General features: G+C 38.4%; 3 protein-coding genes across 3 annotated transcripts; all 3 read right to left on the bottom strand.

Moving 5' to 3' along the window:
- Positions 1–3,907: 3,907 nt before the first annotated feature.
- On the bottom strand, positions 3,908–5,214 carry LOC118806375 (monocyte chemotactic protein 1B-like). Its single transcript, XM_036567789.1, has 3 exons — positions 4,971–5,214; positions 4,153–4,273; positions 3,908–4,042 (listed from the first exon to the last, which is right to left on the bottom strand). The coding sequence occupies exons 1-3, from the start codon at positions 5,032–5,034 to the stop codon at positions 3,958–3,960; spliced, it is 270 nt and encodes an 89-aa protein (XP_036423682.1). The 5' UTR covers positions 5,035–5,214; the 3' UTR covers positions 3,908–3,957.
- A 6,457-nt stretch (positions 5,215–11,671) lies between these two features.
- LOC118806509 (C-C motif chemokine 17-like) lies at positions 11,672–12,528 on the bottom strand. The gene is made up of 2 exons (XM_036567940.1): positions 12,422–12,528; positions 11,672–11,796 (listed from the first exon to the last, which is right to left on the bottom strand). Exons 1-2 carry the CDS (start codon positions 12,483–12,485, stop codon positions 11,672–11,674), a joined length of 189 nt encoding a protein of 62 aa, XP_036423833.1. The 5' UTR covers positions 12,486–12,528.
- Positions 12,529–18,990: 6,462 nt separating this feature from the next.
- Positions 18,991–20,214, bottom strand: LOC118806374 (C-C motif chemokine 13-like). Its single transcript, XM_036567788.1, has 3 exons — positions 20,037–20,214; positions 19,801–19,921; positions 18,991–19,220 (listed from the first exon to the last, which is right to left on the bottom strand). Exons 1-3 carry the CDS (start codon positions 20,194–20,196, stop codon positions 19,109–19,111), a joined length of 393 nt encoding a protein of 130 aa, XP_036423681.1. The 5' UTR covers positions 20,197–20,214; the 3' UTR covers positions 18,991–19,108.
- Positions 20,215–20,605: the final 391 nt, after the last annotated feature.

Raw genomic sequence — 20,605 nt, 5'->3', positions numbered from 1 at the left:
AATTGAAAAAAGTGAATAAATGAGTGAATTTTGAGGAGAAGGGTGGCGTTGCCCTTCACTATGACAAGCATCACATGCTTGTATTTCCACAGTCTAATGTAGCTAAATACTGTGATGAGTCATCAAAACCACTTAAAGGAAACCCTTATTTTAACCTCTGTGACCTTTGCTTTTATCTAAAAGAAGAAGCATTTTAACCACACTTACACACAAACACACACACACACGCACACACACACACACGCACACACACACACACACACACACACACACACACACACACTCAAAATCATTGCAGAAAAGTCACATGAATTTCACATGAAAAGTGATTTTTTTTGTTTTTTACACACTTCACATATGAAATAATTATGGAAGGTAAACAAAACATAAAATGTGTTATGGCACATTTTATATTGAATGTTTTCCCCTATCAAATAAATATTAATACCAATATTAACATTTTTCACTTAGAAAATCAACAAAACGTTATTGACTGTGTATGTTCACAGGGCTTTGCTTTTTATATTACATATCAAACCTCAATAAAGTACACTAACCAAAGTAACAAACTTACATCAACAAACACATCACAGATGGAGGGGTTTACTACATAAAGGCCAGTCTGAACGTAGTGGACGAAATGGAAACTGCCAGCATAGCGAAACTGTTGGCGTGTCTGCTTTCAAGCAGCTTTGTAAATCAGTGTTTGAGTTTGAATAGAAAGATCAGACAAAATTACTGTTTGTTTACATGTGAAAACAGCAATTCTCAGGCAGCTTTGATAACTTGCTGTGTGTTTTTGTTTTTCTGGGTTAAAGATTTAGCTCAGCCAGTTAATGAGAAGGCCAGTGGCCCCTATTAGTCTTCAGTCTTCAGTCTTTAGTTTGGATTTTGTATTTTGAATTAGAATATTTTTGCGATGTTTTACTGCAGATTAGAGCCTCAGTTGTCTGCTGGTTTAGCTCTGGCTGTAGCATTCGCCTAGCTTTAGATATTTATTGTCACGCATCCCTCAGGCTCAGAGGTCCCTAGGGACTCCATTTCCCAGAATTCCCAGGGGGATCACTTGATTCTCAGCCCTCTGAATAGTTTAGTTTAGTATAAAGCCCAGGCTTTTAGTCTAGATCATTGTGAGGTATTGCTTCTCGTTTCAGAGCTACTGAGCGGTTTTTCTTCTGACTATTGTGATTTTTCTGGTTTTGACTCTGTTTGCTGTTTTGACTTTTGCCATTTTTGCCTTTACCCTTTGGACCTTGTCTTTTTGTGTCTCTTGCCTTTGCTGGATTGGACCTTTGCCTATTTTTTGACCACAGTTTTGGATTACGACTCAAACATTAAAGTCTCTCTCTCTCTTTTTAACCACGAGCGTCTGATTTATTCTGCCTCGTTACATTTATCTGCTTTCCAACATATCACTTCCTTTCGCTCGCAAACAGTCGGCTGATACATTCGTTATGTGTTTAAAGGCTTAGGAATGTAGTCAGGGCTTTGAATGACTACATCACTATGGTGATGTGGAGGGAGTTTGGTGGGGTTTTTCATATGAAGGGCCTGATTCAGTGAGTAAGTCTAAAGTTTGTCATAGAGATCTGATTCAGTTAAATGACACCTATTTCATAGGGTCTTTCACATGGAAGACCTGATTCGGTCATTTGACGTTGTGTTTTTTTATTTGTTTTGTTGTTGTGAACTTGTGCTCCTTATTTGCTCTTCAGGGAGATCAGTTTTATTTAGTGTTCCTCAGTCGTGCGGTAACACGGTTTATTAGGATGGTCCACTGCAGATGCTCAGTCTATCTTTAACTAACATTCAAATAAATGTCTGTTAAATAAAACTGAACTTGAAGTTCATTCAGTTAAATCTATCTCTAATCCTAAACCTGAACCTAACCCTAACCTCAACCTCAAGGCAAAACCTACACCTACTCCTACATTACCCTGCCAAGATGTTGTTGATAATCAACCAGAGTATCACCGGAAAGTTTGTTAATGATTTAAGTATCTGTAGATCATCTATAGGGGACCATCCAAGTAAAGTGTGACCAGCTGGTTTGTTCAGCATTAGTGACCAGCAGAGTTAGTGTCCATCTGTGTTTTTGTTTCTTTTATTTTTAGGTCAGTCTGATTTGTAATCATCAGTCATTGTGTTTATTATGTTGGTTTATGCTCGTCTCCAGTGCCATCATCCCAACTAGTGACTGAGCATTTGAAAAAAAAACCTGCAGTTTTCTGGTTTAAATGATGTCCAGTGTTAGGTCTGGCAGCAGGTGTGGGAAGTGGGAAGTCCACTCTCTGTCTCTGTTACGGCCTGACCCTAGACCGGGTCATAACAGTTAGTACATAATGGAGACAGAAGGAAGGAATGGAAGGTAATAACAATGTTGGAAAATTTTGTGTGTATTTATCTATTAGACACAGTTTTCTCAGAGCACCATGTACATATTGAGTCAGTGATTATAACTCATACCTTCCATTCACAGTTTGTGTTAGTGACCCTGCAGCTCACGAATCATCAACTGGTGAACTGCAGTCTAGATGGAGACCCAGCAAAGTGTTCCAGTGGACTAAACTGAGCACTTCAAAAAAATCATTGGGCGGAAGGCAGGAAACACCCTGGACAGGTCGCCAGTCCATCGCAGGGCAGACAGACAGACACAAACATTCACTTACACACTCACACCTAGGGGTAATTTAGCATGTCCAATTGGCCTGACCGCATGTTTTTGGTCTGTGGGTGGGAACTCACACAGACTTGGGGAGAACATGCAAACTCCACACAGAAAGGACCATGGTCGCCTGGCTGGACAGGCTCCCGCTCCCCTCCGCCACCCAAGGGATAAGCAGTTTGTGTGTGTGTGTGTGTGTGTGCGTGTGTGTGTGCGTGTGTGTGTGTGTGTGTGGAGATCAGACATATTTTCTGAGATTTTTTAACTTCATTCAGAATTTTCTGGTCTGAGTAGTGAGCATGGCATGTTGCAAAGGAAAGCCAATGACTAAAGCAGTTTAACCTCTTGTTCTCCAGGGTATATTTTGGTTTGTCCATCTGAATTTACATGACCGAATTGTAAGGCAAATTATTCAGTAACTGTATCAAATAAATGTAAATTTTTATTTTTAATGATTTATTTCTTTTTTGTAAAAGTTCCCCTCAAATTAACAGAAAGTGTGTTTTATGATCACACATATTGCTATATGCTTAAAATTTACTGCTGAAAGCCAAAAAGTCTTAGACGCTCTTTGTATTATTTTATAAAAATAATGTTTACAGAGCAGATCACTGAAGAGACGCCATCTGTTTATAGTTTATAGCCCAGATTTGTGGAAAAATGGGGCGACTTTCAGTAGACAAAAAAGTGGGAGTTCAGCTTCTTTTATTATAAGGGTTTAAAATGACATCACCCATCTATTCGACTGGAAAGAAGACAGTTACAGCTCTCATATCACACCCACCTTTTGAACATAGCTTATGAAATATGAAAGTTATGAAGAATATGACGAAGTGTGTTTTGGAACCACCAGTGGTTTCATGGAGTTAAAGAGGCTACAAAATGAATAAACAGAGAACTCAATAATAAACCGTGTATTTTTCTCCACATTTCAAGTTCAAAACTGATGTGTCTCATCTATTATCAAAAAGCCATTTACCAAATATTTTTAAAAGCCCATTCCATAATGTATAAGTAACTTAAGTATTTACTCATGTTAGTTTATTCATGCAGACTTTTTAGCAAGGAAATTAATATAACTGGACCTTCGCAAGTTTTAGTTGAATACACCTGATGTAGCCCTTCACCAATGGCACAGTAACTAAAACATAAAATAACAATTAGAAAATTTGAGGAGAAAGTTTGTTTATTGAAGAAAAAGAAATACACATCATACAATGTTTGAAATATACTGGATTTTTACACACTCTCTACTGTATTAAATAGTCTTCATGTGGTCAGTGTGGTCAGCTTCAGGAGTTTAGCTTCATTATGCTGTCCTTAACCCAAGAGGCTTTAGGATCCGCACACCATTCCTTACCAGCCACTGTGTAAAAGCTGTGATGGAGACAAAAACAGAATACTGTTATTGTTCATTACTGATTTTGAGTCAGTTCATTTCAGAGGTGGGAGACATGTGGTGGTCTTCCCAAGTAAGTGATACTCACATAACAGCTTCTTTAGGGCAGTTGCTGTTGGTCTTGCTGAAGGATATAATAAACCTCAAGGGGATCCTTACTTTTATAAACCCAAAGCAGCAGTTTTTGGGGATGTTGGTACTTTCAGTACCTGAGAGGAATACAGAGTTTCAGTCTCACAGCACAACACATCACAACAGAAAGAGACTCCAGTAACTCCAGTGAATTTTCATTATTTTTATGTAAAAGAGTCAAGTGTGAACCTTTTAAAACATAATGAAGCTGCAAAAGCAGCTTGTTTTGAATTAACTGGTTCTTTCATTCATGAAAAACACCATATTTACATACAACCACATACTTAGCTTGAAGTAGTTTAGCCCCACCCATTCAAACTAAATTTATGAATGAGGTGGAATACAGGGCAGCCAGTGAAAAGCTTATTTACAAATGTAAGTCTTAAAGGTACAGTAATAAAACAGCATGTTTAACCCCTTAAATGCCCAGAGCCCATCAGCTGGCCCAACGTTTTATTACACACTTCTGTAATCTAGGAATAGCTGAACAAGTTTTCATTGAAGTCCCTGTAGTTACTGAATAATAAGCCTGAGTATGTTATTAGCCTGGGATTTTAAGGGTTAATTCTAATTCTTATGAATTATGACAGTTTTTGTTACATAAAACCACACAGACATAAAAAGCGAAACAAAATTGAGGCTATAGGAGCATAAAAGATAGAGTTTAAAGAGTAAGCAGAGTTTAAAAGATATGTAAACAAATACGTACACTGTCTAGTTCTCAGCGGTGACTATTAGAGTCAGACAGACCTGAACAGAGTGTCTGATACTCACCACTGCAGACCTGCTGGAGAGAGCAGAGCAGCAGCACCATCAGCAGAGCAGACAGAGTCCTCATTCTAGCAGAAGAGATTTCACCCAGAGAGACGGAGCTGAGGAGAGGAGAGAGGAGTCCAGTGCTGGATGAGTGACCAGCACTCTGTCATTTATACAGAGTGGAAGCAGGACCCTCGCATGGCTGAAATCCCCTACAGCTCTAACATTTCGCACGTTTCTCAGTAGCTCTGCAGCCGTGATGTCTTTCCTGTTCACTCTAACACTAACATCACCTCCGTGTGGAAGAACAGCGTCAGCTATTTTCAGACATTGCAGAGAATCTGCCCCAAGAAACTGAAACTACTTTCTATTTTAATAAAGCAAATTATCATGGGGTTTCCAAAAATTAGACAGATGGACGGACGGACGGACGGACAGATAGATCTTTCCACAAGATTTTGGAGAGTCTGTCTGAATTTGTGTCCATTCATCCAGAAGAGCATTTGTGAGGTCAGACACTGATGTTGGACGAGAGGGCCTGGCTCTCAGTCTCTGTTGCAGTTCATCCCATAGTTGTTCGATGGGGTTGAGGTCAGGGCTCTGTGATGGCCAGTCAAGTTCTTTCACACCAAACTCACCCAGTCAGGCCTTTATAGAGCTGCTTTGTGCACTGGGGCTCAGTCATGCTGGAACAGAAAAGGTTCTTCCCAAACTGTTCCCACAAAGTTGGAAGCATAGAATTCTCCAAAATGTCTTGGTGCTGAAGCATTAAGATTCCCTTCACTGGAACTAAAGGTTCTAGACCAACCCCTGAAAAACAGCCCCATATCATCATCCCTCCTCCACCAAACTCTACAGCTGGCACAGTGCAGTCAGGCAGGTAACGTTCTACTGGCATTCTCCAAACCCAGACTGCAGTTATTGATCAGCAGAGTGCTGGTGACTCTTATGCTCTATGCTCCTCAGCACTCGGTGACCCGCTTTGTAACTTTATGTGGTCTGACACTTCATGGCTGAGTTGCTGTGATTCCTAAACGCTTCCATTTTTCAATAATACCACTCATAGCTGATCGTGGAAAATCTAGGAGGGAAGAAATATTGTGAACTTACTAGTTGCAACAGTGGCATCTTATTACAGCACCACACTCAAAATCAAGCTCTTTAGAACGACCCATACTTTCCCAAATGTTTCTTAAGGCAGACTGCATGGCTTGATTTTATACATCTGTGGCAATGGGACTGAATGAAACGTGAATTCAGTGATTAAGAGGTGTGTCCCAATACTTTTGTTCATATAGTGTAGGTAGATAGACAGACAGACAGATGGAGACAGACAGAGAAACTGGTTGATAGACAGACAGACACACAGACAGGGAGTCCTTATTCCATATGAACTGTTAAATTATGTAGTTTTAGAAAAGGAGTGAAACATTTCAGCACAGAATTTCAGCACACAGTGAACACAGATCTGTTTAGTTTTAAAACCTTTCAGACCAATTAAATATGAATCTTATCAGACCAATTAATAAATATTAATCTTGTCAGATAAAAATAGAGAGTGGTGTATTTATACAGGCTGGGTCATCCAAATGGAAGGAAAACCCACCATGTATATTCAAATATATTTGACACATCACAGCTTTCTGATTGTACCATGTAGGTGTACGGTTAGTGATTATAGCTCATGTTTTCCATTCACAGCTTGTGTTAGCCACCCTCTAGTCCTTCATCATGTGACATGACCACTAGAACTGTGACCACAGAGCTGCCTTTGGCTGTATATTTTTGGTTGCGGTCCACTGTCAATCTAGCAGTGACACTGACGTGTGTAAAAACTCCAGCAGCACTGCTGTGTCTGATTCACTCATACCAGCACCACACACTACTATATCAGTGTCACTGCTGGGATTAAAAATCACAATCAGCCAATCCAGACGATGACCTTCATCCAGTGTCTGTCCTTGCCTGACAGACCTGACCAGGGCCTTAAGCAAAACAAAGACAATTTACAATACTGTTTCATAGTTAATAGTTATCTATTCAGAAAGGAAGCAGGGAGGAATCAATAGGGCTGCATAAACACATAAACAACTGCTATTAGCTACTAAAGAGTTCTAGTTAATTACTCAGTAGGTTATAGCAAAACACACTGTATATCATTACTAATGAGCATTACTGATGTTACTGCGTTCTTCAATGGGAGTTAATTATGATCAGACACAGTATTACGAAGTGAAACACATTTGATTCAAAATTTATATATATATATATATATATATATATATATAGAGAGAGAGAGAGAGAGAGAGAGAGAGAGAGAGAGAGAGAGAGAGATCAATCACTGCTGTTGGAACTAAACCTTGTAACATTTTTTTGGTTTGTTTTGGTGTGTCTACTTTCGAGCAGCTTTGTAAATCAGTGTTTGAGTTTGAATAGAAAGATCAGACAAAATTACTGTTTGTTTACATGTGAAAACAGCAATTCTCAGGCAGCTTTGATAACTTGCTGTGTGTTTTTGTTTTTTCTGGGTTAAAGATTTAGCTCAGCCAGTTAGTGAGAAGGCCAGTGGCCCCTATTAGTCTTCAGTCTTCAGCCTTTAGTTTGGATTTTGTATTTTGAATTAGAATAATTTTGTGATGTTTTACTGCAGATTAGAGCCTCAGTTGTCTGCTGGTTTAGCTCTGGCTGTAGCATTCGCCTAGCTTTAGATATTTATTGTCACGCATCCCTCAGGCTCAGAGGCTCCATTTCCCAGAATTCCCAGGGGGATCACTTGATTCTCAGCCCTCTATCTTGCTCGTATCACCTGTTGGCTGAGTACTAACTGGTTACAGCTGTTCTGGTATGATTAGTTTAGTATAAAGCCCAGGCTTTTAGTCTAGATCATTGTGAGATATTGCTTCTCGTTCATAGTTTTTCGTTTTTTTCTTCTGGCTATTGTGATTTTTCCGGTTTTGACTCTGCTGTTTTGACTTTTGCCATTTTTGCCTTTGCCCTTTGGACTTTGTTTGCCTTGTTATGTTTGTCTTTTTGTGTCTCTTGCCTTTGCTGGATTGGACCTTTGCCTATTTTTTTGACCACGTTTTTGGATTCCGACTCAAACATTAAAGTCTCTCTCTCTTTTTTTAACCACGAGCGTCTGATTTATTCTGCCTCGTTACATTTATCTGCTTTCCAACATATCACTTCCTTTCGCTCGCAAACAGTCGGCTGATACATTCGTTATGTGTTCAAAGGCTTAGGAATGTAGTCAGGGCTTTGAATCACTACATCACAATGGTGATGTGGAGGGAGTTTGGTGGGGTCTTTCATATGAACGGTCTGATTCAGTGAGTAAGTCTAAAGTTTGTCATAGAGATCTGATTCAGTCAAATGACGCCTATTTCGTAGGGTCTTTCACATGGAAGACCTGATTCGGTCATTTGACGTTGTGTTTTTTTATTTGTTTCGTTTTTGTGAACTTTTGCAACTTGTGCTCCTTATTTGCTCTTCAGGGAGATCAGTTTTATTTAGTGTTCCTCAGTCGTGCGGTAACACGGTTTATTAGGATGGTCCACTGCAGATGCTCAGTCTATCTTTAACTAACATTCAAATAAATGTCTGTTAAATAAAACTGAACTTGAAGTTCATTCAGTTAAATCTATCTCTAATCCTAAACCTGAACCTAACCCTAACCTCAACCTCAAGGCAAAACCTACACCTACTCCTACATTACCCTGCCAAGATGTTGTTGATAATCAACCAGAGTATCGCCAGAAAGTTTGTTAATGATTTAAGTATCTGCAGATCATGTATAGGGGACCATCCAAGTAAAATGTGACCAGCTGGTTTGTTCAGCGTTAGTGACCAGCAGACTTTAGATTTTTAGTATTTGCATTGAAGTAATGTGAGTGTGTTTTAGAGTTCCCTTAGTAATTGTGATGGATGCTGAGCTATAATATGAAGTGTTTTATTAAATATTATAGGTCTTGGAAGTTTGGCTGGAACAGCACATTCATGTTCTGTATATCTGTTGTTTATTCTTAAGGGTGGGGGTGTTATGACCCCCGATTGTAATTTTCCTTCTGTGTGCCTTTGTGCTGGCATTTTGTGTTTTTCGCCTGTTGTGTGTCCCTTTATGTGTAGGTCCGTGATTGGCCCCATAGGGGCGCACTGATGTGTAAGAGGTTACCAAGCATCCATTCCAGGAGACGTTCAGGGCTCTCTCCCCTCTGACGTGACCTGGAAGAACATCTGTCCATCCAGACCAGCCACTCTTCACTCCACTGTACTTCACTTCACCTCTATTATTACAGTTGTAAAAGCCTTATTAGACTTTGTGGACATTTTGTTTTGTTTACCTTTCTCCTGTTTTTAAAGTACAGAGTTAGAGTGTCCGTCTGTGTTTTTGTTTCTTTTACTTTTAGGTCAGTCAGAATTGTAATCATCAGTTATTGTTTATTATGTTGGTTTATGCTTGTCTCCAGTGCCATCATGCCAACTAGTGACTGAGCATTTGAAGAAAATAAACCTGCAGTGATGTCCAGTGTTTGGTCTGGCAGCAGGCGTGGGAAGAGAGTCTCTGTTACGGCCTGACCCTAGACCGGGTCATACCCGATAGTACATAATGGAGACAAAAGGAAAGGAAGGTAATAATAATGTCGGAAAATTTTCATGGAAAACCCATTATGTGTATTTTTCTCTTAGGCACAGTTTTCTCAAGACACCATGGACGTGTTCAGTTAGTAATTATTGCTCATATTTTCCACAATTTGTGTCATTGATCCTTTAGCTCAGGAGTCGTCAACTGGTCAACTGCAGTGTAGATGCGGACCCAGCAAAGTATTTAAGTGAACCAAACTAAGCAAAGCTGATATATATATATCGCTGCTGTTGGAAGAAAACCTTGTATCTCCATTTTTGTCATTTTTCAGTTTTTGACATAATTTGAAAATACCTGTTGTTCTGTTTAAATTGTGTGTAAATTTCATGAAGAATGGACCAAAAGAAACGTCCCAAAATTATGTGTGTGTGTATATATATATATATATATATGTATATATATATATATATATATATATATATATATAAATCTATAAATAAAAAAATAAATTAATATATGACACTTTTTTTTAGCTGTATGCAGCTCAGCTGAACAAAGACTACAGGGCTAGATATCAGACATATTTTCTGGGACGTTTCTAATGTAAGTAGTGAACAAAGCATATTAAAAAGGAAAGTCAATAACAAAAGCAGTAAGCAGTTTAAAAATGAATAATCTGTATTTGTCTCTACATTTTAAGTCCAAAACTGATAAGTCTCATCAGTTCAGAGTCTGTGGCGCTCACCAAAAGTGGAAGCGTTAAGCTCCACTGTTAAACAAATCACTTCAAATTAAACAAACTCGATTCAGCTCTAAAAAAATAATAATTGAACTCAACATGAAACATCTACTTTTTTGGTTTTCTTCATATTATTATTTTATGCTAAAAAAAAAATTCACCACTGCGCCTGTGGCTTTCAAGCCCAAATCAAAAAACTTTACAGGATCATAGAGCAGATAGCCGAATTGGTTGCTTGTGCTTTTTTAACTGATTTTACTTACAGTGTTCATGTAGAGTTCATTTACTATTTTTTTCCAAAGATATTAATAAGGGAATAAGCAACATCCTGAAACTGAGCCATTCCACATAAGATATAATGCTAATAGCTCTACCTCTTATTCCACTACAGTCAGCCTAACTCCTCTTATGTCACTATTCTACAACTATGCTAGCAACACCTTGGCAACCACCTGGGATACCATAGCAACAGCTTAGCAATTCTTTAGCAACCACCTGGGATAGTATAGAAAGAGCCTAGCAACACCTTAGCAACCACCTTGAATAGTATAGCAGCACTTTGGAAATCACCATTAAGTAACACCCTAGCAACAAGACAGAACACAATGTCAACCTCATAGCAATACCATAGCAACTCCCTGGAATTACTATATGAACCCAATCAAGTTATTAAAAACAATCATTCCTGTTGTGTCACTGCTTTAACCTTTTAAAGCCTTGTTAGCTGGCTTTATCAATGAACATTACAGTTTAAAGTTCACAAACTTTCCCTTTTTAGTTTTAAATGAAATTAATTTTTATGTTTTTAAGACACTTTCATTCATTTTTTAACAAAGCCAAATCATTTTAAAAAGCCCATTAGATAAAGTGTAGATAAACTAAGGAATCACTCATGCTAGTTTATTTATACAGTCTTTTTTATCAAGAAAACTGGACCTTTACCCCTGATGTAGCCCTTCATCAATGGCACAGTAACTAAAACATAATATAAGAAGTAGGACATTGTGGGAAAACGTATGTTTATTGAAGAAAAAGAAATATGCATTATACATAAACATATTATGTTTCAAATATATTAGATTTTTTTCACAGTGGTATATACATGTGGACAGAGTGGATGTATATAGACATTGTACTGTAGGAAATAATCTTGATGTGGTCAGTGTGGTCAGCTTCAGGATTGTAGCTTCATTATGTGTTGCTGAACCCAAGAGGCCTTAGGATTCACACACCATTCATATCCAGCCACTGTGTAAAAGCTGTGATGAAGACAAAGACAGAACACTGTTATGGTTCATTATTGATTTTGAGTCAGTCAGTTTCCTTAGGTAATCCCTAAAATATCAAACAAATTCAGAGGTGGGGAGACATGTGGTGGTCTTTCCAAGTAAGTGATACTCACATAACAGCTTCTTTAGGGCAGTTGCTGCTGGTCCTGCTGTATGATATAATACGCATCAAGGGGATCTTTACTTTTGCAAACTTAAAACAACATTTTTTGGGGGTGTTGCTGCCTTCAGTACCTGAGAGGAATACAGAGTTTCAGTCTCACAACACATCACAACAGAAAGAGCCTCCAGTAGTTGGTTAGACTTAAAGGGCCGATATCATAGCAAACTGAACTTTCATTGTTTTTATGTAATAAAAAGTAGTGTGTGTACATTGTTAAAGTTTCAAAACATAATGAAGCTGAAAAAACAGCTTGTTTTTAATTAATCGGTCCTTTAATATCATGAAAAACACTGTATTTACATACATACTGCCTATAGCAGTTTGGCCACACCCATTCAAACTAAATTTATGAATGAGGTGGAATACAGGGCATTCAATTAAAAGCTTATTTACAAATGTAAGTCTTAAAGGTACAGTAATAAAACAGCATGTTTAACCCCTTAAATGGCCAGAGCCCATCAGCAGGCCCAACGTTTTATTACACACTTCTGTAACCTAAGAACAGTTCAACCAGTTTGCATTGAAGTCCCTGTAGTTACTGAATAATAAGCCTCAGTATGTAATTAGCCTGTGATTTTAAGGGTTAATTCTAAGGGATAAAGAGAGTTTGGTAAGTGATCTTCTACAAATGTCTGTCTAGTTCTGAGTGGTGACTATTAGAGTCAGATAGACCTGATCAGAGTGTCTGGTACTCACCACTGCAGACCTGCTGGAGAGAGCAGAGCAGCAGCACCATCAGCAGAGCAGACAGAGTCCTCATTCTAGCAGAGGAGATTTCACCCAGAGAGACGGAGCTGAGGAGAGGAGAGAGGAGTCCAGTGCTGGATGAGTGACCAGCACCTCTGTCATTTATACAAAGTGGGACAGGATCTCCGCACGGCAGAAATCCCCTACAGCTCTAACATCTCGCACGTTTCTCAGCAGCTCTGCAGCCATGATGTCTTTCCTGTTCACTCTAACACTAACATCACCTCTGTGTGGAAGAACAGCGTCAGCTATTTTCAGACTTTGCGGAGAATCTGCCCCAAGAGACAGAAACTACGTTCTATTTTCTTACAGTAAGTTATTATGGGGTTTCCAAAAATTAGACAGACAGACTGACAGACAAACAGAGAGATAGATAGATAGATGGTGTTTGATGAGGTTGAGGTCAGGCCTCTGGGAGGGTCAGTCAAGTTCTTCCACACCAAACTCACCCAGTCAGGCCTTTATGGAGCTGCTTTGTGCACTGGGGCTCAGTCATGCTAGAACAGGAAGGGTTCTTCCCCAAACTGTTCCCACAAAGTTAGACAACTGTCCAAAATGTCTTGGTGCTGAAGCATTAAGATTTACCTTCACTGGAACTAAGGGTTCTAGACCAACCCCTGAAAAACAGCCCCATATCATCATCCCTCCTCCACCAAACTTTACAGCTGGCACAGAGCAGTCAGGCAGGTAAGGTTCTCCTGGCATTCACCAAACCCAGACTCGTCCATCAGACTGACAGATAGAGAAACGTGATTCATCACTCCACAGAATACGTTTCCACTGCTCCAGAGTCCAGTGGCGGCGCTTTACTCCACTCCATCCGATGCTCAGCATTGTGCTTGGTGATGTAAGGCTTGAATGCAGCTGCTCAGCCATGGAAACCCTGTCATGAAGATCCTAGCGCAGTTTCTGTGCTGATGTTGAGGCCAGAGGAGGTTTGAACTCTGCAGTTATTGATCAGCAGAGTGCTGGTGACTCTTATGCTCTATGCTACTCAGTGCTCAGTGACCCGCTCTGTAACTTTACATGGTCTGACACTTCATGGCTGAGTTGCTGTGATTCCTAAACGCTTCCACTTTTCAATAAAACACTCATAGCTGATCGTGAAAAATCTAGGAGGGAAGAAATTTTGTGAACTTACTAGTTGCAACAGTGGCATCTTATTACAGGACCACACTCGAATTCATTGAGCTCTTTAGAACGACCCATACTTTCACAAATGTTTCTTAAGGCAGACTGCATGGCTTGATTTTATACATCTGTGGCAATGGGACTGAATGAAACATGTGAATTCAGTGATTAAGAGGTGTGTCCCAATACTTTTGTCCATATAGATAGACAGACAGACAGATGGAGACAGACAGAAAAACTGGTCGATAGACAGACAGACACACAGACACACAGACAGGGAGTCCTTATTCCATATGAACTGTTAAATTATGTAGTTTTAGAAAAGGAGTGAAACATTTCAGCACAGAATTTCAGCACACAGTGAACACAGATCTATTTAATTTTAAAACCTTTCAGACCAATTAAATATGAATCTTATCAGACCAATTAATAAATATTCATCTTGTCAGATAAAAATAGAGAGTGGTGTATTTATACAGGCTGGGTCATCCAAATGGAAGGAAAACCCACCATGTATATTCAAATATATTAGACACATCACAGCTTTCTGATTGTACCATGTAGGTGTACGGTTAGTGATTATAGCTCATGTTTTCCATTCACAGTTTGTGTTAGCCACCCTCTAGTCCTTCATCATGTGACATGACCACTAGAACTGTGACCACAGAGCTGCCTTTGGCTGTATATTTTTGGTTGCGGTCCACTGTCAATCTAGCAGTGACACTGACGTGTGTAAAAACTCCAGCAGCACCGCTGTGTCTGATTCACTCATACCAGCACAACACACTACTATATCAGTGTCACTGCTGGGATTAAAAATCACAATCAGCCAATCCAGACGATGACCTTCATCCAGTGTCTGTCCTTGCCTGACAGACCTGACCAGGGCCTTAAGCAAAACAAAAACAATTTACAATACTGTTTCATAGTTAATAGTTATCTATTCAGAAAGGAAGCAGGGAGGAATCAATAGGGCTGCATAAACACATAAACAACTGCTATTAACTACTAAAGAGTCCTAGTTAATTACTCAGTAGGTTATAGCAAAACACACTGTATATCATTACTGATGAGCATTACTGATGTTACTGCGTTCTTCAATAGGAGTTAATTATGATCAGACACAGTATTACAAAGTGAAACACATCTAATTCAAAATAAGACACCCTAACAAAATCAAACCTGACATTACTACTAAAGGAGACCTGAGACTGATCGCAGTATGCTTACACATAGAATAAGCAGCTGTGTTAGATTTAATAAAGCACTATCACGCTTTTACAACAAGACAGTACAAGAAGACAGTATATATATATATATATATATATATATATATGTATACATATTATGTCAAAAACAAACCAAAAAAAGTTACAAGGTTTTACAAGGTTTAGTTAATACACACACACATATATATATATATATATATATATATATATATATATTATATGATATATATATTATATATATATTACACAACCCTGTACAACACAATAAAACTACTCCTAAATTACTGATCAATTCAACTGCCCAATAGCTGAGTCTTACACAGCTGATGAAGTATATATTAAAAGCACTGGAATACACTACACAGTGAGCAGTATCCAACATATAACGGTTATATTCTCTATTATTTCTAACAGAAATAGGTATCCTCAGAGGCAGGAGCCCCAAACAGACTATAATAAGGCACCAGAATACATTTGACATGAGTCAGACTTTGCATCCTAGAGGGAACAGGGAAAGTATAATCTCAGCAGGTGCCAAAATAGCATTGCTAAGTCTGATTTGAATATAAAACGTTCTCCTGGCATTCACCAAACCCTGACTCGTCCATCGGACTGCCAGGTAGAGACAATTAATTCTATGTTCTCAGTTCTCAGACTAGTTTGAGATATATATATATATATATATATATATATATATATAGAGAGAGAGAGAGAGAGAGAGAGAGAGAGATAGATAGATAGATAGATAGATAGATAGATAGATAGATAGATGGATATCAATTGCTGCTCTTGGAACTAAACCTTGTATCTCTGTTTTTACCTTTTTTGTTGTTTTTGACATAATGGGACAATGCCTGTTGCCCTTTACATTGTATGTAAATTTCCTGATGAATAGACCAAAAGTCATGACTCAAAACTACTCTGAAAGTTGTTTCGTTCCAAGTATGTTTTTTATTTCCTTTTCCTGTAAAGTTACCATTTTGGAGATACGAGGTTTTCTTCCCACAGCAGCAGTGTGCCTAAATAGTCTTATTAGTCTTTTTAGACTAATTAATTAATGTTATTCTCATGAGATAAAAATAGAGACTGATGTGTTTATGCAGGCTGGTTCATGCAAATGGAAGGAAAACCCACCGTGTATATTCAAATATATTAGACACATCACAGCTTTCTGATTGTACCATGTGGGTGTACAGTTAACAAATATAGCTCATATTTTCCATTCACAGTTTGTGTTAGCCACCCTATAGTCCTTCATCAGTGGCATGTTTCTGACCACAGAGCTGCTTTCGGCTGTATATTTTTGGTTGCGGTCCATTGTCAATCTAGCAGTGACACTGACGTGTGTAAAAACTCCAGCAGCACCACTGTGTCTGATGCACTTGTACCAGCACCACACACTACTATATCAGTGTCACTGCTGGGATGAAAAACCACAGTCAGCCAAACGAGACGATGACCTTCAGGTTTATAGGAACAGTGCCTTAAGAACAAAAATGCTTTACGTTACCGTTCCATAGTTAATAGGTAACTATTCAGAAAGTAAGCAGAGAGGAATGAATGGGATATATATATATATATATATATATATATATATATATATATATTATATATATATATATATATATATCTCAACTCCTGGTAAACTACTAACTGATGAAACATATTCTCATACTTCTAAAAGCACTGGAATACACTACACAGTGAGCAGGATCCCACATATAAAGATTATATTCTCTATTATTATGAACAGAAACATCCTCAGAGGAGGCAAGAGCTCCAGACAGGCTATAATAAGGCACCAGAATACATTTGACATGAGTCAGGCCTTGCACCCTAATATTATGCTCCCCCTGATATTATCCCCCCTACTGAACCAAGAGAAATAAATATAATATAATATAATATAATATAATATAATATAATATAAAATAAATATAAATATAAATATAAATATTAATATAAATATTAATATAAATATAAAAATAAATATACTATTCTGTAACCGGCACATCAAGATAAGCCGCCAGAATGAGTCTGGGCTTGCACCTCAGAGATAAAGGTGGAAGGTATAATTTAAGTAGGTTTTAAAAACTCCCCCTGAGTGTGTAAAAGCTGCTGAAATTTCGACCAAAATTAATCTTAAAAATACCATAATTAATAACAGTAACCAACGTCTATACAGTGTATGCGTGTTTATAATCTTGTTCATTAAATTTTTAAAATCCCAGGCTTATTACATACTAAGGCTTATTATTCAGTAACTACAGGGACTTCAATGCAAACTGGTTGAGCTAATCTTAGGTTATAGAAGTGTATAGTAAAACTTTGGGCCTGCTGGTGGGCACTGATCATTTAAGGGGTTAAGCATTCTAGATTTGTCCTAGCTAGATATCGCTTAGCCACACTCTCAGAAAATAAGATATGAAACTGTCACTAGGGCAGTACCCCTCTTGTCACTGGGGTGGTACCCACAAGGGTCCATCTCAGTACCTTTAGTCAGAGAACATAACTGTACCATAATCCACTGAAATGATATGTTCTAAGCTGTACTGACTCCACACACCCCGTCTCGTCTCCAGGCTTTTATTTTACTGTTCTGTTTAAAACATTCAGTTATGAAAAGGTACAAATACGAACTTTTCACCTGGAAAAACTTATTTAAGGTTCACAATCAGACCTTAAAACCACTGTTGTACCTTTGAGGGTACATTTACGCTGTTTGTACCCTAAGGAATGATAATGTAGCTGCACAGTACCTTTATTTCTAACAGTGTAATTAGAGATAAGTTAGTGTAAATTGTTTCAATATGTTTTCTCCAAAATCACATTAAAAGAGAAGAGAAAGTCACATTGTCCAGTAATGATGAGTGAAACTGCAACAACATGTCGTCAGAGGTGACCTTGGCTATAGCAAGTATGTTGCTCCAGGATTGAGAATTAGACTGTTTAGATTCTCATAACACTTATCATTGTGAAAGAAAGGCATTCAACCCCCTAGTGCTGCACCAACAACCAAAGTCTTTAACTAAACTATCACTGTGAGACTCTTTGTTTGGCTTTGGGTCCTGTTTTGCTGTTTGCTGGGAAGAATATTTGAAAATTAACCATTATTTACACACAGAAACGATGAAAATTGTGAGTGTGATCTGTAGTGACCATATGTATAATGCATGTGCAAAGGGGAGTCAGATTCTGCAAATTTGGTAGTCATCCCACAGTGGTAGATACAGCATATCAGAATATGAACAAATGATCAAACTCATCCACTGAGAACTCAGAACGAACTGCTGTTCATTCACAGCACTCAAAAAACATGTGTTCACTGCTGTGTGATGAATGAATCAGGTACATGGCAGACCAGCGGGCCGGTACTATGAGACCCCTTATCCAGAGAAGGGACTGTTTCATTCGGACTCCAGCACTACAGCTCTAATGTAGAGGCACACGGTGCTCTTTTCCAATGTTTGCTTCACTGTCTGGTTGTAGAAGAACAAGCAAGAGATTTCTTTATTAAATTTAAAGCTGCTGCGTATATTCTGAGTGCTAATGTGAGCAAAGCCAATAAGCAACAAAACTTTTTAGATGCAAATACGGTCTCAGGTCTTGAGTGTTATTTTGAATGAAATGTGTTTCACTTCATAAAACTGTTCCTGATCATAATCTACTGCTAATAAAGAACACAATAACACCTTCATTAGTAATGAGTTACCACGTATTATACTAATAGAAGTTAATATAAGTGACTTAAGTGTTAATGCAGCCTTACTCATTCGCCTCTGCTTAGTTCCTGAATAGTTACCTATTAACTATGAAACAGCATTGAAAAGCATTACCACTGTATTTCATTGAAACAGCCCAGCTGGCTGAGTTTCACTGTTACATGCATTTGCAACAAGAGAGAAATGATTAAAACCATCGACAGAGTGATTAGATGTTTTAATGTAGTGCTCAGATCACTCACTAAGGGTTTGGGCTCGGATGTATGGAACGTGGTCATTGTAAAAAGTGTTAAATATAAGGTGAACATCTTTCCACTTTGCTTTCTTTTTCTTTCACAACATTATTTGCACATACCATGTCACTAAAACATCAAGTGAAACAAGGACTTTATTAAAAACCTTTATTGAAAAATATATTGTAAATATATTAGTTTATTTATTTCACTGTGAAATATACATATGTACAATGTGCACAAATATAAATATTCTACTGTACATGCTACTGTAATGTTCTCATGTGGTCAATGAGGTCAGCTTCAGGGTTTTGAGGATGTTCAGTTTGGTGCTGCAGTGGATGAATTTTGCCGTTTGTCCAGTGTTTTAAGGTGATCAGCGACCCAAGAGGCTGTTGGATCTACGCAGAACTTGGCCTTAACTGTCTGAAAGCTGAGACAAAAACAAAGGCACAGTAACACTGTTAGTGCAAGACACAACAAATAAAGAGAAAAACTGATCACAGAAACACCCACATATTATATTTAACATCAAAAACACTGTAAGCTGAGAAATAATCTCAGGATATATGATTCCTGTACTGAAAGAAGCATTTAGCTGTATTCTGTGGCCCAGATCTAACTGTAATATATTATCCTACTTCAAGTATAAAATGCTTATTAATATTCAGAGTCGAAAGTTTGAATTTATGTGGCAGTGTTGACTGTTGGCTGCCAAAATATTGACTATTTGTATTCACTTAATACAGCTTGGCAGATATTTAGAGTAAACAAAATTATGTCTAATTTAAATGTTTGGACGTCATTAACATTGCAGATGTCCTGTTATATTGTAAGTTATTTTCCCTCACATGCTCATGTAAAAGCTGATATTACTAATGTCAGAAATAACTCAGTGCTGATTGTGAGCCTATCAAACTACATAGTTAACTAGTGAAATATTCTGAACATTGAATTCTGTCTAAAGTTATTCAGCAGGCTTGTTGAGGCTATTCAGAGCAAGTTATACTTACACAACAGCTTTTTTGGGGCAGTCGCTGTTGGTCCACCAGTAGGATTTAATACGTCGCAGGGGGATCTTTATCATACTGAGCTTAATACAGCAGTCACTGTTGTTGTCAGTGCTACTGGTACCTGACAGGAGCCAACATACAGAGTTTCAGACTCACAGCACAACAGAAAAAGATTGCAGCACTTATACACACTGTAAATGCATGAGCCAGAACTGAACAGAGGTTCTTATACTCACCACTGTAGACCAGCTGGAGAGAGCAGAGCAGCAGCAACAGCACAGCAGACAGGACCCTCATTCTAGCAGAAGGTTTCTCAGACAGAGAGAGGGAGAGAGAAATGCAGCTGAGGGAAAGAGAGAGGAGTCCAGTGCTGGCTGAGTGACCAGCACTCGTCATTTATACTGTGCACGCCGAAACCCCCTACAGCTCTGATGTTCATCACTTTTCTCAGTATGTTCTCTCACAGAAACGCGTCCTTCCTCTTCTCCCTTCACTTCCGTGCGGGTGAACAGTGTCAGCTATTTTCAGACTGCTAAGAATCTGCCCCAAGTGTCTGCTGAGAGCTGTAAATGTAAATGAGATAGACAGACAGACAAACAGACAAACAGACAGACAGACTGACAGACAGACAGATAGATAGATAGATAGATACACAGACAGACAGTCAGATAGACATATAGACAGTCAGACAGACATATAAACAGACAGAAACAGAGATATATACAGATAGATAGATAGATAGATAGATAGATAGACAGACAGACAGATTGACAGACAGACAGACAGATAGATAGATAGATAGATA

This window comes from Colossoma macropomum, unplaced genomic scaffold, assembly GCF_904425465.1.
Source record: "Colossoma macropomum unplaced genomic scaffold, Colossoma_macropomum, whole genome shotgun sequence".
In the NCBI taxonomy this organism is placed as follows: Eukaryota; Metazoa; Chordata; class Actinopteri; order Characiformes; family Serrasalmidae; genus Colossoma; species Colossoma macropomum.
Note: the sequence above shows the minus strand (reverse complement) of the source record. Positions and strands in the feature narration are given on the sequence as shown.